Source organism: Suillus bovinus, assembly GCF_016758785.1.
Source record: "Suillus bovinus strain UH-Sbo-P2 chromosome Unknown EDB93scaffold_17, whole genome shotgun sequence".
Taxonomy (NCBI): Eukaryota; Fungi; Basidiomycota; class Agaricomycetes; order Boletales; family Suillaceae; genus Suillus; species Suillus bovinus.
The window spans coordinates 405802-430798 of record NW_024542073.1 but is presented as its reverse complement, the minus strand read 5'-3'; the positions used below and the strand labels follow the sequence as shown (position 1 = coordinate 430798).

The following is a 24997-nucleotide window of genomic DNA, read 5'->3' as shown; positions in this document are numbered from 1 at the left end:
ATTCACTCAAGTAGCTGCAAGTCACAGTAGTCGCTGGCTTAAAGATAGAGATCGTTCGATTGATACCCATCGAGAACAACAATGAACTCACCACATATCATACAAAATCCGCTGAGCAGACCCGCTGATATATGACCCCAATAGCGTCAAAACTGCAGCGCATTTGAGAATATTCTTGACGGCCCTTCTTCGTCTTGCCCACACCCACTTCTCAGCGCTGACTGCCGTATAGTGATCCCAGTTCGGTCTACGAAGTAACCACCACAAAACTGTCCCATGCCAAGGAAACGGATAGAATAGCTTGCCTGAACCGTTCGTACGCACCCAGGAACTGCAGTGCGCGTACACCGAACGAGAGAGATGTTCTTGTAGCTTGGCATTGTATGTATCTGTGGGTGTGGCTTTGACGATGAAAGATGAAGCAGAACCGGTCAGGACTGGCTCTATGAGTTGAAGAATGTATGCGACCTTACGACAAACTTGAGCAGAAAGATACAAAAATCAAGGTGTACTTACTTGGGCTTCTGTAATGAACGTCGACGTTGCTCGCGCTCCAGTATTTGGTCCTGTAATCAATGCGTCAGGCAACAAATTGAGGATAACATGTCCCTTATGAACTCACCAGCTAACAAGTAAAAGTTCGGTATGTCAGGAATTGTAGTCCCGATGTATGCGGTAGGGCCACCATGCGCATCATAGTAGCCTTGAACGGTGACTCCATTCAAGCCTCGAACGTGCATCGGGTACCGCTCCTGTTTCTGCAGTTGACACCCAATGGAATATTTGATCACATATAGCAACTCACGCCAGTGAATCCGGTCGCGTATACAATGACATCGAATGGTAACCTTTCACCTAAACCGATGTGATGAAAGTGATGATATCATTGACGGCTCTCACATACCAGTTTTTGTGATGATGCCATCCTCGACGATCTCGGCGATTCCGTCGAAATTCAGTGTTACGTTAGAGCGATGGAGACTTTTCAGGAAACCACTGTCCGCGACTGCATGTAATGGAATGAGAAATCAAATGTTCTAAGTTCAACCACTGCCGACAAACCAGTCCGCTTGCAACCTGGAGCTGTGGGACATGTGAGCATTATTTTTTTTCTTGATTAGACACGTACGATAATCGGGTATCATATGTCCATGGTATCTACTCGGTGTGTTGTCGAGGATGTATTTCGTCATTGCCTAAGTAGATCCGTTATATCAAATACCTGGTCTTTGGAACCCTGCTCACGTCACGTTGTTTCTGGAGAGTTTTATCACCCATGGGTAAGCGAGGAGCAAGGTACTGTAACAAATATCAGCAAGCTAAGATTCTAACATGCAGAAGGTCTGACCCCCAACATGATCCAAGCTCGGTGTAGTCGCATCACCAGGGGGATGTTAGCAAATGTCCATTTCGCAGTGTCTGAATACGAAATACGTGGCTTAGATGTGTTGTTTAGTTGTTGAAATCATCGAACATGGTACAAAATCTTACTCGAGTGTTAAGCCAGGTCGGTGTGCGGATGAAGTTAACTACTTCAATAGACGGGTCTTCAGATATAGATGGCACAAACTGTACCCTTGTTGCATGTTACCACCGATTACCTGCGCAAAAGTCGCCGTGTGACTCACCCGGAGGAAGCATTTCCAATCACTGCAATACGTTTATTCTGCAGATCTATTGAGCCTGGCCATTGTGCGGAGTGAAACGAAACCCCCTGGAACTTCCGAACTCCAGGGACCTCGTGTGGAATATTTGGGGTATCCAAGATACCAACGGCAGATATCACGATGTGGGCCACGCTTGAGCTTCTCTTGCCTGAAAAGATATCTTCTGCGACGATAGTATACTGTTGTTTGGCATCATCCCATTCGGCAGATAACACTTTTGTGTTGAATGCGATGTGAGGATATAAATCATATTTCTTCGAGAGCTTGATCCAATAGGCTTGAATGTCTGATTGAAGGCCATGCGACTGGTTCCAGTATGGGTAAAGGTCTGACGATAAGCTGTAGAAATGAATTTCGACATCCGACGAGCATCCCTAAAACAAGTTTCGAGGTGAGTGATGTGTTGCAGTTTCAGCTGTTGACAATATGTACAGGATATGTATTAGCCTGTGCCAAAAGATGTTAGGAGAAAGTTTAGTGCATGACAGCGACGTACCCTCCACACTCCACCGACTTCAGGCCCTTTCTCATATATCTATTGAAGTACTCAGCGAGAATACCACTCATTGCACGTATGCATGCACCCACTGTGAAATTGCAAAATCCAAGCTTGGTTTTGAGAGCAATAGCTTGGGTTAACCCGGCGATACTGCGTGATTTGGCTCAATGTTTAGTTATTGTAGAACCAAATGAAAAGCGAAACTTACCCGGCGCCAATGATGGCGACTCTTCGCTGTATCTCACTCATGTTAAAAATGATTATTCCCAAGGGTTTTGAATCTTCCTTAAATACTCTCTTACCTAGCACCGGTTGCGTGGCACTGATAGCGACGAACGAGGTCATATTCCCTGCCATCACGCCTCGCTATCGCGCGAAACCCTTAACTGTGACATAAGCATCTCGTACCTTCAAGGGTCTCTGGTATTGCACTTGGCAAGCAGAGATTAATTGGCCTGGCTTGACGGCTCAGCGGGGTTTAAATATCGCTCAGGATCTGGCCTTCTTCGGCGGCTGCATTCGAGCGGCATCTCTACTCCCGCCTGTTAATGTCTGTGACAAACCTTCCTTCCCAACGAAGAGATAATTCGCAATCTCATTATTGCTGTCTGCCTTCCGGTGTTGCTGTGGATGAGTAGGCTAGGTGTTGTTGTTTCAGCCTGTTGGTACTGTCAAACTGAATAGAATTAAAGGGTTCGAGATACTCGACACAAAGTCTACGTCTTACCGGCCATCATCAAGGGTGAAGTTATCATCACTGGCACTGGCCCGGGGGCCCATGGTAAGCGTCACACTACTTGGCTATCCGGGTTGACCACCAGCGATCGTGATCACGTTGCAAATGATCTTATTGGCTGTATTAACGACGACTTGGCCGAACATTGAATGTTTCGTCTGTTACTGCGAGTACAGACCTGCTGTGTCCAGCCGGCCCATCATGCGTGTTCAATGAGTCTTCAAGGCCATCACGCGACAATGTTCAGGAGATGAAGTAGTTGCCAGAAGTCGCAGAATGGCGAAACTTCAATCCCTACTACATTTTGTCCCGACTAAAACTGTTTTGCAAGGATCGCAATTATCAAAGAACCTGGTGGTGTTTACATCCGTTGTCTTTGTGAATAGCTCCAAACTGCACGTAAGTAACATCTTTTTTTGGCTAGCAGCAGCGTGTTACGTGAATATAATTGGGAGGGAATGACTGATTAATGCGCCCAATATACCATTTCAAGGGATCTTCTGCATGTCGGTGCAATTCGTCTTATCTGCCCGCACACTCGCAAAGCGGCTTGGATTTGGGAGCGTTAAGCTATGCGTTCGTTGATTTATGAGGTACTGTGAAATTTAACGTCCCGGGGATGCTCGCTGTGCGTTAGCTCAAGGTGGGACGTGTTCGTGTGATGGAATCCGTAAGGTCGGACGTAATGAAAACAAAAAGTTTACGCGCATGTTACAGCACGTTATGCCCTTACAAGGGTTTCGTGCTGCTTTGCTATATTTTGCTTTCTGTGTGACTGTGCCGCAGTTGCTCCAGTCGCTCACCATCCTCGTCCATAAAATAATATCTGTCATATCTTCTTCAAACATTGGTCAGTATTGACCGGACTGCTATATCAAGCTAATTTCGAACCCGTCGTCCTATTCATGGTTATTGCCATCTCCACAGCATAGGCTGCATAGCGCTCAAGAATACTCCGCTCCCTCTATTCGCTCACCATCCTGGCATTTCCTCCACTTCCATCCACAACTACTGACGAGCACTCCTGGCGGCTGCTCTAGATGTCGAACGAGCAACAAACACACACCGTCCGAATCACAGGTGAGTAATGCATGATCAGTTGCACCCCTACGACTGCTCATCTGCGCACCCCCAGTCCTTGCCGCCAACTCCCTTGTGAAGCGAGAGGTTTTCAGTCTTCCAGACCCATTCGCCGTCGTCTCCGTCGACACTGATCAGACATACACCACCAGTCCTGTGAAAAAGAGTCTGAGCCCAACTTGGAACCAGCACTTTGATATGTGGGTTTCTATAAGTTATCTCGCTGCTATTGGTATTAAGCGTGTTTCCTAGCACCGTTCGGCCATCTTCCACTATTATAATCCAGATATTCGACCAGAAGAGATTCAGAAAGCGAGATCAAGGTTTCCTAGGACTTGTTGAGCTTACTGGTCAAGAGGCGATAGAGCACACGGCCAACAGTTACAGTACTCACAATCTCTACCTCCAACACCCCATGCTGATACGACTTTCTGCAGGGCTTATAACTCACGACCTTCGCCAATCGTCTACTGGATCATCTGTCTACGGAAAGATGTTATTTTCGTTCTCGCTTCCGCCGAACACCCCATCAGATGCCGGGCAAAGCAATCTATTACCCAGTATATCATCAAACCGGTCTCTGCGCCCCCGTCAGAGCACACCTATGCTTCACCCCGAGTCCTCAACAAGGGTACCCGCTCTTCCCCGCGCCCCATCTCTCGGTCCCCTTCTAAACCGCCGAGGTTCAACTTCCAACTCGGAGTCCCGAACCTCGTCAGATAGCGCAACAACGATATCCAGGCCTCCTATAGGTATTGCACGTGAGGTTTCTCTCACGGGACAATCTACCACCAGTACCAGTGGGGATGACGAAGACGAATTGCCCCTCCCTCGAGGATGGGAGCGTCGTCTTGACGAACGAAGCGGTCGAGTTTATTACGTTGACCACAATAGAAGGATGACCACATGGGTACGACCCACAACCACACCTTCCACATCACCTTCTATCCGTGCTCCGTCAATCTCCGTGACGCAGCCGCATGTTCAGAATCCCACCCGCAGCAGCGGTGGCTATGTAGATGTCCCTCTACCGGCAGGATGGGAAGAGCGTCGGACACCAGAAGGACGTCCCTACTTTGTTGACCATCATACACGCCTGACGACATGGATAGACCCACGTACGGTACAGATCGCTCCTTCCGCTATCTCTGCGTCCACGAGCGCGAATGCGAATATTGGTCCCCTTCCATCTGGTTGGGAAATGCGCCTTACCTCCACTGGCAGAGTATATTTTGTTGATCACAATACCCGCACTACGACCTGGGATGATCCAAGATTACCCTCAAATCTGGATTCTAATGCCCCTCAGTACAAACGTGATTACAGAAGGAAGGTGATCTACTTCCGCAGTCAACCCGCGATGAACCTGAAGGAGGGCAAATGCGAATTGAAGCTGCGGAGAAGCCGAGTCTTGGATGACAGCTTCGCCGCTGTCATGCGGATGAGTGGAAATGAGCTGAAAAAGAGGCTCGTGATCAAATTTGAAGGAGAAGATGGCTTGGACTACGGAGGTGTCTCAAGGTATGAATTTCACTGGTCGAGGCGACCTTGCTCTGATACTGTGATAGGGAGTGGTTCTTCCTGGTATCTCATGAAATCTTCGACCCATCCTATGGCTTGTTCCAATATTCTGCACACGACAATTACACCCTTCAGATGAACTGGATGTCGGGTGTCAATCCTGAGCATCTCACGTACTTCAAATTTATCGGGCGATGTCTTGGGCTTGCTATATTCCACAGGCGGTTCCTCGATGCCTACTTCGTGCCGAGTTTCTACAAGATCATCCTAGGGAAAAAGTCAACATTGGCTGATCTCGAAGGCGTCGATGCCGACCTTCACCGTAGTCTAGTCTGGATGCTGTACGTTTCTCCTCTTATCGCTACTAACTCGAGTCGCTCAAGTATTTGACTTAGAGAAAATGACATCACCGATGTCTTAGACGAAACGTTCACTTCTACGGAAGACCGCTTTGGCGAGATTGTGGAAGTCGAGCTGAAACCAGGAGGAGCTAATGTACCCGTTACGGAAGATAACAAGAAGGAGTACGTTGAAGCGGTTGTGGAATACCGTACTAAGACAAGGGTCCGGGAACAATCCCAAGCTTTCATGCAAGGCTTCCAGGAGATCATACCTCGAGACTTGATCGAACTTTTTGACGAACGAGAACTGGAGCTTCTCATAGGAGGGATGTCCGAGATTGACACGTGCGTATTTCATCATGTTCACCTCTATCACACTAAGAATACGTTACAGCGATGACTGGATTCAATACACTGATTATCGCGGATACGAAAAGACGGACAAAGTCATCGAATGGTTCTGGCAATGCATTCGTAGCTGGCCCCCAGAACGCAAATCGCGCTTACTCCAGTTTGCAACGGGTACTTCCAGAGTGCCTGTCAATGGCTTCAAGGATTTACAAGGCTCGGATGGGCCCCGGAGATTCACCATTGACAAGTCTGGTGATCCATCGCAACTCCCGAGAAGTCATACGTGTTTCAATAGGATCGAGTTACCTCCTTACCAAGATTACGAGAGCCTCGAAAAAAAATTGACGTATGCCATCGAGTGCGTTCGTTTTGTGTCCGATGGAGACGTATGCTGATTTTGTTTGTTTCTTCACAGGGAAACGGAAGGATTCGGTGTAGAATGAGTCGTATGCCTTGCTTCGATTATTCTTTTTTTTTGTTTATTTAGATACCAAAATGTTGTACTTTTTACGATGCACGTATACTGAACTTTCCTTCGATCTGCATTCTCTCATCGGTACCAGACAGACTTGCAGTGCTGACGACCATCGGATCGGGTGTATCGATGAGGCTGACGAAACCAACGATGAGTCACCCGATCCGCTCCCGCGACGCGCGTAGTCTTCGACGAATTCGGAGCACATTATACCTGAACCAGTGATCTGGTCTCTCCCAGAGGAAGGGTATGTTATGTCCATCGTTACGGATTCAGGGATGGTGTTTTCTCCGAAACTCATACCAAAGTCGTCCATGGTCTTAAAAAACAACGAAAACTGCAAACTCAAGATTCATTGGGGCTATCAAGGCTCACCACATGCGTAGTCTCGCTCCGTTTGATGTGGCTTTGATTATGTATAGATACAGCTCACCAATCTGGATAAATGCTTTGCCAGCTGTGAAAAGCCATGGCTAGGCGCGAACGCATGGGAAGAGAGCTTCACTTGGGCTGAACATCTCTTCCTATCTGTACTTCCTCTACTAAGGTTGCCCTTTTTGTATGATCGATTGATAGGCTTGAGATTGACAACAAATGCTCCAATATGAAAGGAACATTTTGTAAATTGCTCGAACACGCCATATGGACCCGGGATGTTCGGAAACTCGCACCGAGCTGTCGATCCCGGAACGCAGTCTGCAACGTGTATCGTCTGCATTTCCAAGGGCTCCAGCGATGAGCGAATGATCTTTGACAGTGTGCGTATGATTATATATACAAAGCTGTAATGGATGGAGAAAATCTGTGCGGTCTCAAAAGGGTGTCGATAATGACTAGGATTGGTGAGGGACAATATGGCACCTATTGACAACTATTATTGCGTGTCGGGCAGAAGACTTCAAGATATCGTACCCTAGCATGCCACGCCCACCCCAGCCCTTACGTGGGATGAGTTTCAACGACATAGTTTCCTCAGACCTTGATATGATGACCTGAATCTCGCGCTAAAGAATGTCAATAGATAGGAGGTGCAGGAAAAGTAACCTAAACCAACATTTTCATTAACAGATACTAAATCAGCCAAAGGTTGCAAAGAATTTGCTGTAAATGATGATCGTGCGAGAGATCCAAACTTCAATACCACATCTTCCCGTCGAAGTCCCTGCAAGCAAGACTCTGTCGATATCGTCCCTTGAAGCGAGGTTCATACCAACGTACCGCTTCTGCTGCGGGACTACCTGGAGCCACACCGTCCACTCTTGCAAAAGAAAGCAACGATTCCGCACTATCCATTGAACCCGTGTGCTGCGCGACCTCCTCAGATGCGGCAGGTGATGATCCGACTGTCGATGGATCGTATACCGCCTGAAGAGCTGTCTCAATCTCATTCATGACAGTTTTGTAGTCGTTTCGCAGCTCGTTTATGCGTCTGCGAGCATGCCGTATGACGTATAAATCGATGTCTGCCCGAGGAAAACCTTCCCGATCTACCAGGGATGAGGTCATATCAATGTTATTGGCTTTGAGGATAGAAAACTGAGCGTCCAGTTCGGCCTCGATGTTCTCTTTTTGAGACATGAGAGCACGAGCGTGCTCTCTTTGGTCGGTTGGTAATGGCAGCATGAATCCCATTTCGTATTTCTGCCAGGTGAGTTGGAGTTTGAGAAAGGGAGAGATCGATTATGTCATTCAGACACGTTTACGTAAACCGCAAGGAGTTAATACTATACTCAGCCAATGAAAATCGTTTGTCAATTACCCTTGACATCCAAGCACGAGTTCATTCCGAACTTTATGTACATGCATACGTTCCGCAATATACTTATCCGTTCACTTGGCTGTACACGTTCTAGACGAGACGCTAGTGACTTCCAAAATTATCATCACACTAGGCGCAGCCATCATATGTTGCTGAGATCATGACAGGCGCAGTAACGTCCCGGGTGCTTCAGTCATGGGGTCCGTAGTCCAGTTCGTCTCCACACCTGAGCTGTTCTTACTTGGAAATGAGGTGCGGATATTATGCTCTTGATGGCGATTTTAAGATCCGGGCGGTGCGTCGCGAGTGACATGATTGGCGCACTAATATAAGAAGCACTACCTTCAGCTATTGCAAAGTCCGTACCGGGCCTCCTCGATGGGAGCGGAGCGCTGATAATGATAGGAATATCAAAGCGCAGCTTGGGTTTCTACTTAATTTCTACCACGAGCATTCCATCTTGCTCGGCAATGAACGTGAACAATAGTATCGTGTTCAACGTTCTTGCACTGCACTACTACTAGTATGTGTGTTTGTAAATGATCTCGACGTCTGATGTATTTCAACCATTCAGCGCTCCACTATCATCTCTGCGTCTGGCAGAGTCTAACCTTCCGGTCACGTTTGCTCCCTGTGGCAAGCCCACACACTATCAAACGCAGTACAGCGCTGGCACATGCTATGGTAAAGTTTGACAACTCACAGCCTGGAGGAGCGGGAGCTAGGCATTGGTTGCGCTGCGGCTGTACACTGTGCAAAATACTCAAATGCGAAAGTGCCGCGTGGCTCCTTGAAACCGATGCACGGTTCGTTGAAGCCTAGGCTGTCTAGGGCCATTAAGAAGAATAAAAACAAACATGACCCCATTTTCGTCGGACTGGATTACTAAATCATGCCACTTCAACAGCCACTGATCCGTTGAATCGCCTCACAGCTCCTGTCAGTCACTTCGTTTTGATCTTCTCAGAGTGAGTACAAGATATCTCCAAGGCGCAGGCACGTGTTGCCTACGTGGCGGGGCTTGGCTTGGGGTCGCAAGCGAGGAATGAGCACATATCTAACGTATATAGTCATGGAAGCGGCCAATTTACAGTTCCGAACAGTTGTAATAAACGATTGGGGTAGTAGATCGGTTGGATTCACAACAACGGGGTAATAGTAGGTAATACCAAAAATGCGGGGCGTAAGAGCAAGCACCTACAGCCTTTCACCCTATGTGAAATTTCCTTGGATATGGTCTTCCGACGAGTCGGCGAAGGCTGTTGCCTATTGCGCAGCTTAATCTAGAATTTATGGCCGGGCCAATGTACTTCAAGTTGTATATCATGTACTTGTTCAGATCCCCGCGGTAATACAAGCTAATATCGCGGTTAGTGAGGATGGTTCTCATAGGTAACGTCATATACCTCAGCCATGTATTTTCTTCCTGTGGTGTGGGTTTGGACATGGCGTGATTACCAGGCAATCAATTACTACTCGGGAAAATAATGGTTGGTTGATGATAAATCTACGGCCGAAAATTTATCCAAGGGACAATGTCAGTGTTCAATTGTAATTGATAGACTAACTATAGTGAATGGCCGCTCACTAGTGCGGTTAGTTAAAAGCTTCTGACAACGGAATCTGTGTTTTTAGCGTGGAATCAGCTAACCCGTTCCACCATATTCGAGTCATTCTTAAAAACCGTACCACGTCTCGGCAGTGTCCCGCATCCCTCGCGTCCACAACCCTCCTCTTACCCGAACGCCCATTTCTCACCATGTTGTCACAAAACTTTATGCTAGAGAAAGACCCTCTGTCTCTCGAGCGAATCCGTCAAATTTTAGTCCGCCTTGAAGACACCATCATATTTGACTTGATAGAGCGGGCCCAGTTTGCTCACAACCCCCGAATCTACATCCGTGGCTCCATCCAAGAACTGAGAGATATGGAATTCGACGGGAGTTGGCTTGAGTGGTTCTTAAAAGAGATTGAAACTTTCCATGGTTCGTACCCCTCACCATTGCTAAACATAGGTAATTTGCTAAGTCCACCATCACTACCACAGCTAGAGCTCGTAGATACACAAGGTATATATTCTTACAATCAGATTTGGTTCGTAGTCTAACGTCATATTAGCCCAGATGAATATCCTTTCACGTCCAATCTCCCTGTTCCAGTACTTTTACCCCTGGCTTTCCCTAAAATACTACATCCAAACACTATCAACGCAAATCCATCAATCCTGTCTTTCTACACACGTTCCATCGTTCCGCGGATAACAAGGCGGGCGACCCTGGCGCTAGCAGCGATCAAGCGCTCAAATGGCATTATCGGGGATGAAGAATACGAGGACGATGGTAATTACGGCAGCGCAGCCACCATAGATGTTGAAGTTCTGCAAGCAATTAGTAAACGCGTGCACTATGGTCAGTCGCTTCCATCAACCCTGATGTCCTTCTAATCTCCTCTGAGTATAGGAAAATTTGTTTCTGAATCAAAATTCAGTGCAAATCCCGCTGCCTTCATCCCCCACATCCTGACGCCTAATCCTACCGCACTGGAGGCGTTGATTACGAAACCAGAAGTCGAGCGCAAGCTGCTTCAGCGTTTACGCAAGAAAGCTGCTATATACGCACAAGAATTCAGCGCTGATGGTGAAGCCATCGTCAATTCTGATTTGAATGGTAGGGCAAAGATCGATGTTGATGGTGTGGTGGAGTTGTACGAGAGCTATATCATCCCTCTGACAAAAGAGGTCGAGGTATGTGTTTATTCTTCTCATTCAAGTAGATACTTGACTTAATGTATGTTGCCAGGTCGATTATTTATTGCACAGATTGGATGGTTTGTCGCAGGAAGAGATTGATGCCCTCGTTGCACAGTAATGAACCACATAATTGACTTTTTGGTCCCAACTTACACTAAATGACCCACCTCCCTACTACCATACATAATCACAATAGTCGTTTCGTTTTTCTAAGGGTTGTATGTTTAGGTTATTGTCCTACGTCAGTTTATCTTGCAGTATTCCACCACCTTTGTGATTGGACACTTGGTTGTGGGTTTTTGATACATCGATCTTCACTGAAAATGATGAGGTGAAGCTTCGAGACTGTTTTGGGAAGAGAGACCTGTTCATCAGCGCATGCCGCAACGGAAGACAGTGTGAGCAGTGCTGACGGATCTTATGCATAGTGCTTACTACGTGGCATACCCTTGGCGACGGCCGACGACCGCTACTAATCACTAATATGCGAGACTATCCGGATATCGATATCTCGGCCTTGATTCATGATGCCGCATCACAATCTTGGGGTGACATGGTTGCACCCGTGGCACTGGCGTACCCAATCCTCGGATAGATGGAGGCCTACTCACATCCATACTGGTCAGAGTATCACAACAGGCCTAGGTTTCTGCGGGTGACAAATTACACATCGTGCGAAATTGTAAATCGGCAACTAAGACTTACGAGGACGTAGGTAGCACCACTCAGTATGGACGACCACTATCCGAATCAATCCGAGTCTATCTGACTGTCATCAAAGTAGTGAGCATGAACTACTGAACAGTACTTGCTTTTGATACCGCTAAAATTCAATTCAAGACATGAAATGTTACTGATGATGTCATTATCGCTTTTCCTCTCTGTCTTGTCGCGGAGATTGTAGGACAGGGATCGGAGACGACGGGGTGTGTAGCCGGGTGCCGATCTAGGAGTCCGAGTCATGCCCGATACAACGCTTCCTCGCCATTGAGACGAATCCAATAAGTAATGATGCAAAGATAGATTTTACACGTCAGAATCGAAATGTGCACAACTAGAATCATGATAGCGGCCGCGGCCAGCTATAAACTTTTGATAGACTCTGATAACGATAGATATCCATCTGCATAAAGTGAGCATCACAGTACGACACTATAATGTTTCATACCTCCGCGAGCTTGATTTCGACAGATTTCACGTCGAGTGGGAGTTCGTTCAACGAGCAGTACTAAGTTTGGCTTGGCCAAAAACAACAAGCCCTCTGACCCGTACCCGTCATCCAAGTTACCCACCACCTGCAGCAACCGTCCCACGTTCCGTCCGCGGCAAGTGATATTCACCCATGTCAAGAGTAGAAATCCGAGGGAGGGGTAGTGGGCTCTGCCAAGGATATGGGTCCCAGCGGATGAGAAAATCTATAGGAGACCATCAAACGTAGGTCATGTAGATGGGAACTTGTTTAGTCAAACTGTCCTGAGCTGGCAAAGGTATTATTGTGTCTATATCCACTGCAATTTTTGGATGTGAAAAAGTGCAATGACTCCGTCGTGGGTCGATAGTCAATGAGGATTGACTATCGGCCCACGACGAATAAAAGCACCCAGGTTGGCATCATTGGAACAGAACGCGCGATGCTTGTGTCCTGTAACGATACTAGTTGTTCCACCAGTAAATCTATGCGTAGTACATAAGGACACTACACAAAGAAAAAAAGTGTAAGCCGAAGTTTATGTCAGCTCATACCCCAAAATAGTAAGATACACGGTCTAATTATTAATATAATTATTTTATTTATCTCACTTACAAATTTACATAGAGTGCCTGTGCCTCTCCATTCTGGGCGAACATATTCTGCCCTCACATAAATTAGTCCTTGGTCCTGTGGAAACTTTGTGTCATGTTTTGGAGGGTTACAGAAGGGTTGGAGGAGAGGGTTGGCTGCCCCGCTTATGTACGGATACTGCCGCTGCGCCAGGGTATCGGTGCACTGACTCGGAAACTTACACTTACCCGGGAATGCTACGTCCGCAAGTCTTGCCGCAAGAACCCACTGAGTCTGATCACCGTAATATAGAAATCAAGTCCAGTTTGCTCTTTTACGGTCGCTGTATCGACTACACCCGTAATCGCTGCTGTCTGTTAACGTATTGCATTACGCCGTTCCCATCCCCCTCCAATCGCGATTGGCCAAATTTTACTGACATTGTTGTATTATGTATCGGCTCCATAGTGATCTGTATATGTAGACAGGGTTCTCCCCGGAGTTCGTCCGTGCTTCTATCTCCCACTTAGTTTGAGTCTCAAAAACCTTTGAGGGGCCCTGTGCCAGATTAATGTCAATTTCAAAGAGGGGTTCAAAAGCAGAGTATTTAAAACGAGCGTAGATGGATCCAAAAGTGCGGGGAAGTCGAATGAGTTATTCCCAATTGTGAAAGAGAATGCAAAAAAAATCCGCAGTATGAACGATGACATACAATATTTAACAGAGGAAGTACTCAAAAACTAGGGAATACAAGGGAGAACCTGATAGAACTCGTAAATAGTAATAAATTGACGGGATTACAAGCCAAGATCTGGGGACATAGTGAGTCACAAACATCGTAATTCACAAACAGGTGGCGTACCTTCCAACAGACGCTTCGCTTCCTCGGGGCCTATGTTCCTGGTTGCACGCCTAGCCAAGAGTTTCTCCGTTCGGTATTTCTCGTACAAAACTTCCCGGGTATGTACCTTGAGAACCTGGGAGTGTTTCGTAGCATCACCAGTGTATATAATACGTCAGAAAATCATTTACCTTGAAATGAGTCAAAAGAATCGCTGTTCGGAGGGCGGCGAAGTCACAGTGGTCAGGGTTGAGAACGTCAACAGTGCCCCATCTGAACTTCCTAGTAAACACGCCCCTGAGATCCTCTGGGGGACCTCGAAAAAACATGGATTTACGGACAATAGGACTATCAACGGAGATGGGTGTTTCTGCCACAGGGGTAGCGGGCCCTATCGTGTCTTCCCGAGCGCAAAAGTTAGATTCAGGGGAAGCTGGTTGCGGCCATCTAATCCGCGGGGTAGTTGCCTGTTCTGGAGCGATAAGAGCGAAGGGGAGTAACGTTGAGAGATCTGTTTTGGAGACAACATGAGCTGAGAAACGAATATTTGCTATGCTATCTTCTTCGGCGCCATCAGGATAGTAGGGCTCTCGTTCGTCTTGAGCCACAGCAGATAGGTCACGACGAGAGCGGGAACGAGAACGGGAAACCTGCGTCCCTTTTAGTGTGATCACTGGACGTGAGGGGCGACCCTTGTTTTCACTATCATTTGCAACGTAAGAGCTCCCGTTTTGATGGATGTCGCCGTTCTCACGGTGACCATTTACTTCTTGCGGCAACGTTGTGGCAGCTTTATCGTCCGAGCGCGATACCGGTACGGTGGAGTCCGCTTTCGGTTTGGGTGTAGAGAACACCCCAAAGTCTAGCCCAGCTGATTCCAGGTCCCTGTGAACGGCAGCTTTGACCAACGACAACGTGTCATCTGTAAGTGAGTCCGCATGTGCAATAACAGGAAGCACGTTCACCCGTGCCGAAAGACGACGGATCACGCGAAGCTCAGCGGGGGACATTCCGAAGTCCCTGGAATATTCCTGATTATAGATGGCTTCTTGGGTATCTCCGACGGTAGTACGAGAAACCGTGGTATCTGACCGGGCTCTGCCCGACACAGGGGATTGGATGCGGGGCGACGGTGATGGTGACAATATAGACGAGGGATCAACCATAAAGATACACCTATGTCGAGAATTTTGAATCAATAATTGTTAACATGGCAAAATTCCTACAAGTGAACATGTTGATCCCCTTTGTTTTGACGGACAACTTTAGACTCCTATGTATGTATTGAGTAACAGCTTTGAAGGAACCAGATTGCGTAATATACCTCATTCATTGTATCTGCATATTGCGCGTCAAGATACTTGATAATCCCACTGACCTGACGTTCAACCCGCAACTCGTGGCCGTCGCTGAAATCCAGGCCGGGGGTATCAATGACGCTTAGAAGCACTCGGTCATACCGCGACTCGCATATTTCAACACACGCCGCGTTAATTTGCTGTGTGCGCTTCAGAGAACCATTCAAAAACCGATCCAGGCCCATACGCTGGTCTTCTGTCGCATTTGGTGATATGTCTGCAGTTTCGAGAAGTAAGCGCAAGAACGAAGTCTTTCCTGTCCCTCTTGCTCCCACAACCTGATTGACGCGTCGTAGTTCAATCAATTTTGGGGGATCAATGTAGTCACATACCATGAGGTTGAACGCTGGTGAAGTACGGTTTTTACGGTGGGATCTCCGTGGTGACGAGACAGGAACGGTGGAAGATCTCCAATTACCGAAGGCAGACGGAGGGTGGGACATATACATAGACGAGATCTTGCTGCCATTTTCCGCCGGTTGTCCTGCAATTAACCGAAATGGTTTGTGGAAGGGAATGGGGGCACGATCGAAGGAGGATACAGAGCTTTTGACCGCACCTTGCTGGGGATAACGTTCGGGCTCTGGAATGGGACCTTCGCGTATTACCTTGACATCTAGCAAGTTTTCCGGCCACGGAATGCCTTGAGAATGCAGCTCGGGCAAAGAGGGAGAAGTTTTCAGTGGCGACACCGTGGAGTGTGAAGTTCTGGGTCTTTTGCGAAAAGAAAACATGATAAGATACAAGAATAGTGAGAGTGGGACAATGTGGGACGGGTATGAACACTGGTAGAATAAAGAACGTGTAGGATATAGGAATGCCAGTTTACAGACAAAGAGAAAGGTTTACAGTGAGCCACTGGAGGCAACAGTGCTGCCGTTTCAATGGTAATTTTGGTGTCAGAAGGAAAAGTCAAATACATATTTCGACGGAATCACAAGCCCATGGCAACCCCCTGCGCTGTTTGACAGGCTATCCGGATTCCCACCAATGACAAAGGCGCAATAATGACTTCCAACGTGTATATAAACTTTGAGTTTGATTTCCCAACTTGAATTGACATACATACAATGGTCGACGATAGCTATATATCGAAGAGAAAACATTGGCACCTGAAAGAAGAATAGCAAGGGAGAAAAAATACAGTGCAATCGCTGTCCATGCACAAAACAAGACAAGAACACTTGGAGATAACCCAAAAAACATAACGTTCAACGACAGTTTCCAAGCTTCCCAAGGGACAGTGCATATGCGAGTTAATTCTACAGTTTACACCTGATTCAGTCAGGGAGGAGTGATGATGAAGGCTGATCAATGAATGGGTGCTCAGGGTATAACGTCCCCGCTGGTTTCATCCACCCTCATTCTCTTTTGAATATGCAAAGACTCCATGTCGTCCATCTTTCTCTTCAGATCGACATCCATGGGCTCCCCATGGTTTTCTTCAGCGGACTTTCCAGCGGAATAACGAGAGTCGCCAACAACGGTTGACGAAGGGGGAGAGTGGGCGGGAGGTGACTGCACGGAAGAAAGATGTGCTAGGGGGGCATTTGCCTTGGAGGTCGAGGCACGTCGAGTCCCCTTTTTATTCACGCCGTTGGTGCTGGAATCGTGATTATAATTACATGGGAGGGACCTTCGCGCACAACTGGAACAGGCTGGATGTGCTCCGTCGCACTTCGTCTTCCTCGCTAGATAGGATAATTGAATCAGTGCATAACAACACAATGTTTAACAAACCAACCTCTACAGAAGTTGCATGCCACCACTTTTGGACCGGTGCTAGCAGCGGGACGATTGCTCCTCCCAGGAACAGTGGATGCACGCTTTCGCTGAGCAGCCTGTTGCTCTGAGGCTGGTCTGATTGGTGGGAGCGGGGGAGCACTCATCGCAGCTGCAGGGGAGTTCTCTGGTAGCGACAGAGTGGCAATATGAGGTAACTCATTGTCCTTGAACAATGTCCGTCCGTCGGAAGTTCCCGAACTTCCTGTAGCTACACCAGATTTAGGCCTAGGAGGCATGCTATGAAGACCTTCGCGGGGCTCTGATGGGCCAGCGATGGTAGGAAAGCCGTCCAATATTGGCCGCTTATCGACGACGTTGGAACTCCTGCGAGATAATGGCTGGGAAACAATCTCGGGGGATACCGAGGGATCATTGTCTTCCGCGGATCGATCTTCGCCACTCATCTCGGACTCACTATCCTCCTTAGGTGGACGGTGAGGATTGCGCCGTTTACTAGTTTGTGGCATATAATCGCAAAGGTTAGACCGCTTGACACATTGGCTACAAGCAGGGCGTCCCCCATCGCATTTGAGTTTTCGGGCTAGAGAGCGTCCTGAGTATTGAACCCGCAAGGGAGGGCGGAGTCTACATACATCGACAGAAGTTGCATGCCACTGTGATCTTCTTAGTTCTCTGCTTGGAGGACCCTATTGTTCAGGGTTAGGGCAAATTTATCTGAGTCAGGACCTGACGCATGCACTTACTCCCAGACGCTGTCTTGCCTTGAAGCTGAGAAGCACCTTCCGTCATCGGACGGGAAAGTGGCGGTCCACGCAGATCCGCCCCAGGAGGAATGTCGCGGGCCATGGGAAGAGGGGGATGTCGGACAGAGCCATGACCTGGCTGAGTTTCGATAGTCAAAACAGGGCGAGGAGCATGCGTAAGAGGCACAGGAGTACGCGGGACCGCTTGTTGCAATGCATGAGGGTGAAGCTGATGGTTAGCAGAATGGTGCTGGAGCAAGTATTCGTTTCTAAACTTTTCAAAAAGGTATTCTCGAGTGTATTTCTGCAACGTCTAAGGCAAAGTTAATTTTGATGGTGACATCACAAGTTGGGCAACTGGAATTCCTACCTCCATGTGATGAAATATAGCAGTGCGCAGCGGCATGAAGTCACTATGAACAGGATCTAGAACGTCCATAGATCCCCACCGATAACTTCTGATGAATTTGCCACGCGTCAGTTTAGAAGCAGTGTGACGAAGAACCAAAGGAGCATATTGCTGTACAAGCTCATGACGTGATAGGGGTACTCTCGCTACGCCATCACTATGTGAGTAGATATCGGGTGAGATAAGGGCATATGGGAGTTTGAGAGACGCCACTGCTGGAGAATTCGGAGGCGAAGGGTGTCCATGCGGAGAAGTCTTATTCGCATGGCCACTGTAGCCATTCACCATTTCACCCTTTACAGGGTGCGCAGATTCAGCCGCGTCTTTACGGTGCTGGTACTGCGCATGAGAGTCCATATCGAAGATTCCAAAGCCAATGCCGGCTTCCGCGAGATCTCGGCGGACAGCCATTTTGACGGCCGCAAGGCGGTCGTTGGTAAGCGTATCTGCGCGAGCAATCACAGGCAGCACATTGACTCTGGCAGAAAGCCGCCTGATGGTGTTAATTTCGCTAAGAGGAAGAGAAGGGCGGCATAGGAGTGGATTGTTGGTGACAGGGGGCTCGAGAATGACGGGCTCCGGCTCGGTGACGGAGAAGCTACTACCCCGAGTACGAGTGACCAGCGGAGCAGGAGGTCCTGGTACCGAAGGTGGAACAATCACGTCGGGATCCAAGAAATATATACACCTGGTCCGTGGGTCAGTTCACAGTGACGCGGTGACTAAGCGCCCATGTCAGCAACGCACAAATGGATGTTGTTGTCACCCGCTGTGGATCTCCACTCCTGGACCGAAAAAAATGGGGATCAATATAATGTAGAACAGGAGTCGGGGGAAAGCTCACATCCTCGATGCCATCGGCGAATCTGGATTCGACATGCCTGAGTATCTCATGAATAGCCCGCTCGGTGGAAGCTTCATCCTCGAACGTCAAAGAGGGTGTATCCACGAGCGTGAGAGTAAGGACCTGAGGTGTGCTATTTTGGTCGATATCATGGTCGATATTGATGGATGCGGTGCGTATGTGGGATGTATGACCGCTGCAACCCTGCACGAACTTTGCGACGGAGGCGAGCTGGTCCTTGGTGGCCGTTGAGGAGATTTCACTGGTGTCCAAGAGAAGACGTAGGAACGAAGTCTTGCCAGTTCGCTGACCAGCAACCATGACTGTATAACCACTGAAGTCGTTTATGCCGTTTGGGTGAGGATCATGACCGTTGCCAACTGTTCCGGGGACAAGACCATTAGAAGAGTAGGAATGTGAGGCCCCTGGGACGGACTGAACGGAAGGAGGGATTGGGATACGGTCTTCGTCGTCATTCGTGATGCGTTGTTCGCCATTGTCGACGACGAGCGGCATCGTGAGTGTGACGGACGAATCAAATGTCCGTTCGGGGGAGACAGAGCGAGGGTTTGCCCGCGAGGTGAGGCAAGCGCGGGGATGATAAACACCGAAATTCCAGAAAAGAGGGAAGCTAACGGAGCCGAGCCTGAAATCTACATGCACCGAACCAATCGGGTCCATTACACCCTCCGACTAGAATTGAATCCAATCATTTATTTTCCCTTTTCGTTCAAATATTCATTTATTATTTCAGTGACAGAAACTTTGGAATATATCTTATAAAAATAAATCAACATAACATAAACCGGGTTATCAAAGGATTGGAACAAGGAAATAGGGTACGGCGGATATGGCTCAGCCAACTGAAAAAAGAGGGTGATTCCGAAACAACAACATTCGCATCTAGACTTCATTTCTCGTCAACAGAACGTGAGAGTCCATTCAAAAAGACGCTCACCAAGAAAAGAGCGTAGCAACGATAGCCTGAGGTATCTGATCTCCAGAACACGTAATAAGCAGTGCGCCGCCGGGACATAACACCGTGGAACAATCCTTTACTGCGTCGGTCAGTCCGCCAGCTCATCGTCTCTATCACCCTCAGACCCTGCTGGCAGGCGGTCTCGCAATGCTAACGCACCGCTCGTAAAATGATAGTTTGGACTCGCTTCCGGTTCTTCGCGATACACGTTTGAAGCACTTGGACGATCAGTATAGGGCAGTGGCACATAAACGGGCTCCAGACCAGACAAGTGACCTGGTAACATCTCAAATACATGCCGATCTGGGAGTGCTGCAGCAGAAGGCTGTTCGGATCCTTCCTTATCAACCTCACTTGTGACTCCTTTAGAACTTTTCCTCCCCTTTCGATCTGATTTCTTGGTCCGCGAACCTTTCGGTGCCTTTCCAGGGCCACGACGTCTGGGATGATCCTTATATACGCATTTCAACGTTCGGGTGGAACAATTTGCGCAGGAAGGTTTGGTCCCGTCACACCGGAGCTTCCTCCCTGTAAAGTTAGGGGGCCAATCGGAGGTGACGTTCTTGAGCAATTCCCGCAAACGGTATCCACTCACCTCGGCAAAAATCACACGCAACATAGATTTTGCGTACAGCTTTGGTCTTCTTTTCATCCTGACTGTCTGATCGCTTTCTCTTGCCTCGCCTATACGTCGGTCTTTCGTTACTGGACTCCGTATCATCCACTGATGCTTCTCCAGGCAACGTTTCCTGTGTCTGGTCAAGCAGACCGTGTGAGGGTGGCCCTCTATTGGAGTACTCTTCCCTGGAAGGCTGCATGAAAGTTCTAATCGGAGGAAGAGAATAAGAGGAAGCTCTCTGATTTGGGCGGTCATCCTGCAACGTCCCTGGTTCATGCTGATTGCTAGAGGACATAGAGCGACTGCGCTCCTCCCATCGCTGAGAAGGAAGTGATTGATGTCGGATGATATTGGATTGAAGGTGGTGCGAAGGCGGTTGTAGGTGACCAGAATCATCATATGCTTCAGGGAAAAATCAGAATTTACAGTATTTTTTTCAAAAGCAATCAAGGACTCACAGTGAGATGCATTGTACAGGAAGGGGCTATTCACGTCTCTTGGAAAGAAGGACGGGAAGGGCACTGGTCTGGGCTGTGAAGTCAAATACCTGCCCAAAGGGATATCTTGTGGATGATCGAGGGATGTAACCTCGCGCGTCTGCTCACTGTCGTCACCTTCTTCTTTTCGATTCCCCTCTGGCGCGAGACTGCCACCTCTAGGCCTGCGGGCCGTGCGGGGCGACAACGAAAGACCTGCACTGCCTTGAAATGTGCTCGGTGACGGCACATGATAATGACTTGAAAGGAGAGGGGGAGGGGGAGGGGGGAACGTATAGGAATGATTTGGATGATGAGGGTAGAAGGGTGGCTCGCTGCCTGAAATTTGACTACCACGAGTTAAAAACGCCCTAGAGGGGTGCGCGAAGCTAGCGGTTACACTGCCAGCTGAGGTGATTTGAATGCGTTGGGAACTCTCTTCTGTATCTGGTGAGACTAATCTTTTATGCGACGACTTCCCTCGTGAACCATGGCTGTTTAGAAAGTTCGCAGGAGTCAACGTCGATATAGATTGGGAAGTGAGATGGGAAGCCTGTCGCTGGACAAGATGTCTGTCATGAGCACTCCATGATGTCTCATCGGAACGGTCGTTGGGACGTATTATATGTGCGTGTAGTGTTTCTGGAAGCGAACTTGATAGCCTATCGTCATCTCTGTCATCCATACCTCTCTCCTCGCGATCTAAGCAGGACGTAAACTTGGAGGAAGCGTTGGTGCAACTGTTTTGCAGGGGTCGCTTCTTTCAGCAGCGCTCGGATTGTTGAGAAATGACGATGCTACTGAAATCCATTAGCGAGATGTCTTGAAATGTCGAAAGCGTTGAGCACGCTGGTCGTTGTCTTCTGTGGGGAGACTGATAATTGAAAGGAAGGGAAGACGAGCACAGAAACAAAAAAAAAATCCGCTGGAGCAAGTTTACATCCGCTATGGCATTGCTTAGAATTTTTTGAAGCGGAATGGCGGAACACATCCAGATAATGCAGATACTCCAAAAAGCCCCGTACCAGTGTCTAAATTCATGGAAAAATTTGTCTCCCCCCTTTGGATACTTGCGATATACGCTGTCAGAAGGTGTCAGATCGCCAACACACCGCCAAGGAAATATTAGGCCCGTACGCCGCGTCCGACTCCGGAGTCAACCATACAAGCTTGATTGTCGGGAGCTTACAATTGACCCTAACTCTATGATTTTTCAAGTATCGAGGGGATGACAAAAGTGAAACATGATCGGCAGCGAGGATGCACTTTCCTAATTTGTACAAAACGGACCTGCTTACCGGTAGTCCACAAAGTCTAATAATTATGTCTTCGAGGGGTCTACACACAAAAAATTACAGTCCATGAACCATGAACAACGCTCAGTGACTGATTGACTCGGACTCGCCGACTCAGAATCTCTCAGAATTCAAATACTATCGTCCGTGGAGACGGTCGAAAAAAAAAATTATGACAAGCGCATGCATAGTTTCTCCACGGAACTTCTGGCTCAGGACCTAGTAAAAAAAAAACATCCGAGACATACCACGGCGTACGTCTCGAGTCATTGTAATACTCATTCTTGGCTGCTGAGCGCTGAGCGCTGAACGCCGAAAACTAGCTTTGTTACGGCATTCGCAGTCTATCTCTTGTAAGCTGCCAAATCGGGGGAACCATCGATATTTTTTTAAAGTTTGGACTTTGTCCGAGTCGTGCTAGAATGCATTCGAGACTCTCAGCTAGCAGGAGCCTTGCAAGGCAAACGAGATCACTATGGTCGTCTTCTGCAAGATGCGAAGACAAGCCCATCATGAATCGCTATAGCAGGACTGTCACGCAACCAAAAGACCAAGGCGCAAGCCAAGTGAGTCGTTCAAACCGGGCGAGGAATGTAGAAAACTCATATTCGTAGGCCATGTTGTACGCTACTGAAGGTATCAAAGATGATACGGACTTTCAAAAGGCCATGGTCGGTGTCGCTAGCGTATGGTAAGTATCGAAGTTACTTCCCCGGCCATTCCATTGACTAATATGCTCAAGGTATGAGGGCAATCCGTAAGGAAGAACGTTTGCCATAAATGGAGTTTTGCCTAAGGTGCTTTCAGATGCAACCGACACTTACTTGGCTTGGGGCAAGAAATCAAGGCTTCCTTGGTCGAGTCCGACCTCATTGGCTATCAGTTTGGCACAGTCGGTGTTAGCGATGGGATCAGCATGGGCACTGCGGGAATGTCATATTCTCTGCAGTCGCGTGACCTTATCGCAGATCAGGTAGAGACAGCCGCTGGTGGACACTGGTTGGATGGAATGGTTGTCGTACCGGGATGTGACAAGAATATGCCGGGTGTACTGATGGCTCGTGAGTGAGGTACTTCTTTTCACCATGCGCACTGACATATAATCATACTTGTATAGTTGGACGACTCAACCGCCCGGGTCTCATGGTGTATGGAGGCACAATTCGTGCGGGCTCGTGCGCGGGTCAACCTCAGCTAGATCTCGTTTCCGCATTCCAGGCATACGGGCAATACCTACAAGACGGAAAGACCCCAGAAGCAGAAGCCCTCAGGTATGAGACAGTACGACATGCATGCCCCGGCCCAGGTGCTTGCGGAGGCGTTAGTACCACTGTATCCAATCCAGCCATAGTTTATTCACATCTGAGCAGATGTACACGGCGAACACCATGGCCAGTGCAGCAGAGGCCCTTGGAATGACTCTTCCTGGTTCTTCGTCGTATCCAGCCGAATCTCAAGAAAAACACGATGAATGTAAGACCGTTGGTCCCGCCATGCGAAATCTCCTCGAGAAAAACATATTGCCCCGCGACATCATGACTCGTTCGGCATTCGAGAACGCTATGGTGCGTCATGCTTTTTCCATTTTTACGGCTACTCATGAAAGTTTCAGGTTCTCACCATGATCCTGGGAGGTTCGACGAATGCCGTACTGCATCTTATCGCTATGGCACACGCCGTAGGCATCAAGCTTACCATTGATGATTTCGCACGAGTGTCGGAGACAACACCTTTCCTCGCTGACATCAAACCAAGCGGCAAGTATGTCATGGAGGACATCTACAAAATTGGGGGCATACCCAGTCAGTGATTCAACTATCATGGTGATTTCCTTGTTCACAGTTTTTTTTTCCAACTACAGAGATACTTCATTTCTTGATGAAAAACAATTTCATTGACGGCAACAACATGACGGTCACTGGCGCTACTATAGGCGAGAACTTGGAACGTTGGGTACATCAACACGGGGAACTCTCCGCTAGTCAGGACGTAATCCGTCCCCTCGACAAGCCCATTAAAGCTACCGGACACATCAGGTTCGTCATTGCCATCTCTCAATAGCTCCTTTTCTCAAATAGCCCTAGAATTTTGCGTGGTAATCTGGCTCCTGGAGGTGCGGTTGCCAAGATCACCGGCAAGGAAGGTCTTGGGTTTACCGGAAAAGCTCGTACATTCGACTCAGAAGAGGCCTTTGTCTCCGCCGTTGAGTCTGGTTCAATCAAAAAGGGTGAAAAAACAGTCGTCGTCATGCGCTACCTCGGCCCTAAGGGTGGCCCTGGTAAGTCAATGGTATCCTTTACCCGTGCGATAATATTAATGTTCGGACTGTGCAGGTATGCGTGAGATGCTGAAACCCACTAGCTTGATTATGGGCGCTGGCCTCGGTCAGGACGTTGCGTGCCTCACAGACGGACGATTTAGCGGAGGGTTTGTGATATTTCCATTTCATGATGATCTGTAGACTGATGGAATATCTATTAGATCTCATGGGTTTTGCATAGGCCACGTCGTCCCTGAGGCCCAGGTCGGTGGACCTATTGCGCTTGTGGAGGATGGTGATACCATTTCTGTCGATGCTGTGGCAAATACCATGGAACTGCATATCTCCTCTGAGGAAATGGAACGCCGCCGGAAAGCCTGGGTTGCCCCACCAATCAAGGTCACCCAAGGAACCCTCTACAAGTATGTTAAAATGGTCGAAGACGCCAGCCATGGGTGCATCACGGATGGTTGAGAACAGCTATATT

At 48.2% G+C, this 24997-nt stretch overlaps 8 protein-coding genes across 8 annotated transcripts; 3 read left to right on the top strand and 5 right to left on the bottom strand.

Moving 5' to 3' along the window:
- Nucleotides 1–2: 2 nt before the first annotated feature.
- On the bottom strand, nt 3–2415 carry EDB93DRAFT_1249021 (uncharacterized protein; the record flags this gene model as incomplete). Its single annotated transcript, XM_041452791.1, has 16 exons — nt 3–33; nt 92–468; nt 517–566; nt 623–752; nt 806–855; nt 905–1006; nt 1063–1083; nt 1130–1196; nt 1246–1299; nt 1349–1438; nt 1492–1576; nt 1629–2041; nt 2100–2114; nt 2164–2202; nt 2256–2316; nt 2375–2415. 16 exons carry the CDS (start codon nt 2413–2415, stop codon nt 3–5), a joined length of 1626 nt encoding a protein of 541 aa, XP_041309255.1.
- Nucleotides 2416–3618: 1203 nt separating this feature from the next.
- On the top strand, nt 3619–6941 carry EDB93DRAFT_1136648 (uncharacterized protein). Its single transcript, XM_041449167.1, has 9 exons — nt 3619–3982; nt 4038–4182; nt 4235–4368; nt 4420–5503; nt 5551–5844; nt 5899–6189; nt 6239–6553; nt 6611–6665; nt 6687–6941. The coding sequence occupies exons 1-8, from the start codon at nt 3943–3945 to the stop codon at nt 6636–6638; spliced, it is 2331 nt and encodes a 776-aa protein (XP_041309254.1). The 5' UTR covers nt 3619–3942; the 3' UTR covers nt 6639–6665; nt 6687–6941.
- Nucleotides 6942–7244: 303 nt separating this feature from the next.
- EDB93DRAFT_243043 (uncharacterized protein) lies at nt 7245–8429 on the bottom strand. The gene is made up of 4 exons (XM_041455828.1): nt 7889–8429; nt 7725–7832; nt 7583–7674; nt 7245–7531 (listed from the first exon to the last, which is right to left on the bottom strand). The coding sequence occupies exons 1-4, from the start codon at nt 8300–8302 to the stop codon at nt 7504–7506; spliced, it is 642 nt and encodes a 213-aa protein (XP_041309253.1). The 5' UTR covers nt 8303–8429; the 3' UTR covers nt 7245–7503.
- Nucleotides 8430–10188: 1759 nt separating this feature from the next.
- EDB93DRAFT_1082679 (chorismate mutase) lies at nt 10189–11296 on the top strand (the record flags this gene model as incomplete). The annotated part of the gene is made up of 5 exons (XM_041445707.1): nt 10189–10414; nt 10477–10498; nt 10548–10837; nt 10889–11172; nt 11228–11296. The coding sequence occupies 5 exons, from the start codon at nt 10189–10191 to the stop codon at nt 11294–11296; spliced, it is 891 nt and encodes a 296-aa protein (XP_041309252.1).
- A 2307-nt stretch (nt 11297–13603) lies between these two features.
- EDB93DRAFT_242859 (Septin-domain-containing protein) lies at nt 13604–15955 on the bottom strand. Its single transcript, XM_041455827.1, has 6 exons — nt 15472–15955; nt 15106–15417; nt 15008–15054; nt 13973–14957; nt 13803–13917; nt 13604–13751 (listed from the first exon to the last, which is right to left on the bottom strand). The coding sequence occupies exons 1-6, from the start codon at nt 15871–15873 to the stop codon at nt 13738–13740; spliced, it is 1875 nt and encodes a 624-aa protein (XP_041309251.1). The 5' UTR covers nt 15874–15955; the 3' UTR covers nt 13604–13737.
- Nucleotides 15956–16161: 206 nt separating this feature from the next.
- EDB93DRAFT_1136617 (uncharacterized protein) lies at nt 16162–19514 on the bottom strand. Its single transcript, XM_041449166.1, has 7 exons — nt 18882–19514; nt 18785–18822; nt 17999–18725; nt 17629–17941; nt 17518–17571; nt 16884–17465; nt 16162–16830 (listed from the first exon to the last, which is right to left on the bottom strand). The coding sequence occupies exons 1-7, from the start codon at nt 19395–19397 to the stop codon at nt 16466–16468; spliced, it is 2595 nt and encodes an 864-aa protein (XP_041309250.1). The 5' UTR covers nt 19398–19514; the 3' UTR covers nt 16162–16465.
- Nucleotides 19515–19948: 434 nt separating this feature from the next.
- On the bottom strand, nt 19949–21207 carry EDB93DRAFT_1102843 (uncharacterized protein; the record flags this gene model as incomplete). The annotated part of the gene is made up of 4 exons (XM_041447250.1): nt 19949–20388; nt 20456–20881; nt 20938–21010; nt 21085–21207. The coding sequence occupies 4 exons, from the start codon at nt 21205–21207 to the stop codon at nt 19949–19951; spliced, it is 1062 nt and encodes a 353-aa protein (XP_041309249.1).
- A 1465-nt stretch (nt 21208–22672) lies between these two features.
- EDB93DRAFT_1082777 (dihydroxy-acid/6-phosphogluconate dehydratase) lies at nt 22673–24984 on the top strand (the record flags this gene model as incomplete). The annotated part of the gene is made up of 11 exons (XM_041445712.1): nt 22673–22816; nt 22865–22941; nt 22993–23007; nt 23058–23311; nt 23368–23570; nt 23621–23815; nt 23863–24052; nt 24112–24286; nt 24335–24528; nt 24584–24677; nt 24732–24984. The coding sequence occupies 11 exons, from the start codon at nt 22673–22675 to the stop codon at nt 24982–24984; spliced, it is 1794 nt and encodes a 597-aa protein (XP_041309248.1).
- Nucleotides 24985–24997: the final 13 nt, after the last annotated feature.

Bases quoted from the DNA above. Each gene is read 5' to 3' on its own strand.
- EDB93DRAFT_243043 (XM_041455828.1), bottom strand. From the start codon at position 8,302: ATGGGATTCATGCTGCCATTACCAACCGACCAAAGAGAGCACGCTCGT. The intron at 7,833-7,888 runs GTACGTTGGTAT...TCTTGCTTGCAG, and splicing joins GTAGTCCCGCAGCAGAAGCG to GGACTTCGACGGGAAGATGT. The intron at 7,675-7,724 runs GTTGGTTTAGGT...GACATTCTTTAG, and splicing joins TAGTATCTGTTAATGAAAAT to CGCGAGATTCAGGTCATCAT.
- EDB93DRAFT_1136648 (XM_041449167.1), top strand. From the start codon at position 3,943: ATGTCGAACGAGCAACAAACACACACCGTCCGAATCACAG. The intron at 4,183-4,234 runs GTGGGTTTCTAT...CGTGTTTCCTAG, and splicing joins TGGAACCAGCACTTTGATAT to CACCGTTCGGCCATCTTCCA. The intron at 4,369-4,419 runs GTACTCACAATC...GACTTTCTGCAG, and splicing joins GCACACGGCCAACAGTTACA to GGCTTATAACTCACGACCTT.
- EDB93DRAFT_1136617 (XM_041449166.1), bottom strand. From the start codon at position 19,397: ATGCCGCTCGTCGTCGACAATGGCGAACAACGCATCACGAATGACGAC. The intron at 17,942-17,998 runs GTAGGAATTCCA...ACTTTGCCTTAG, and splicing joins CTATATTTCATCACATGGAG to ACGTTGCAGAAATACACTCG. The intron at 16,831-16,883 runs GTTGGTTTGTTA...TATCCTATCTAG, and splicing joins GGCATGCAACTTCTGTAGAG to CGAGGAAGACGAAGTGCGAC.
- EDB93DRAFT_242859 (XM_041455827.1), bottom strand. From the start codon at position 15,873: ATGTTTTCTTTTCGCAAAAGACCCAGAACTTCACACTCCACGGTGTCG. The intron at 15,418-15,471 runs GTATGTGACTAC...CGCGTCAATCAG, and splicing joins CACCAGCGTTCAACCTCATG to GTTGTGGGAGCAAGAGGGAC. The intron at 13,918-13,972 runs GTAAATGATTTT...AAACACTCCCAG, and splicing joins TTCTTTTGACTCATTTCAAG to GTTCTCAAGGTACATACCCG.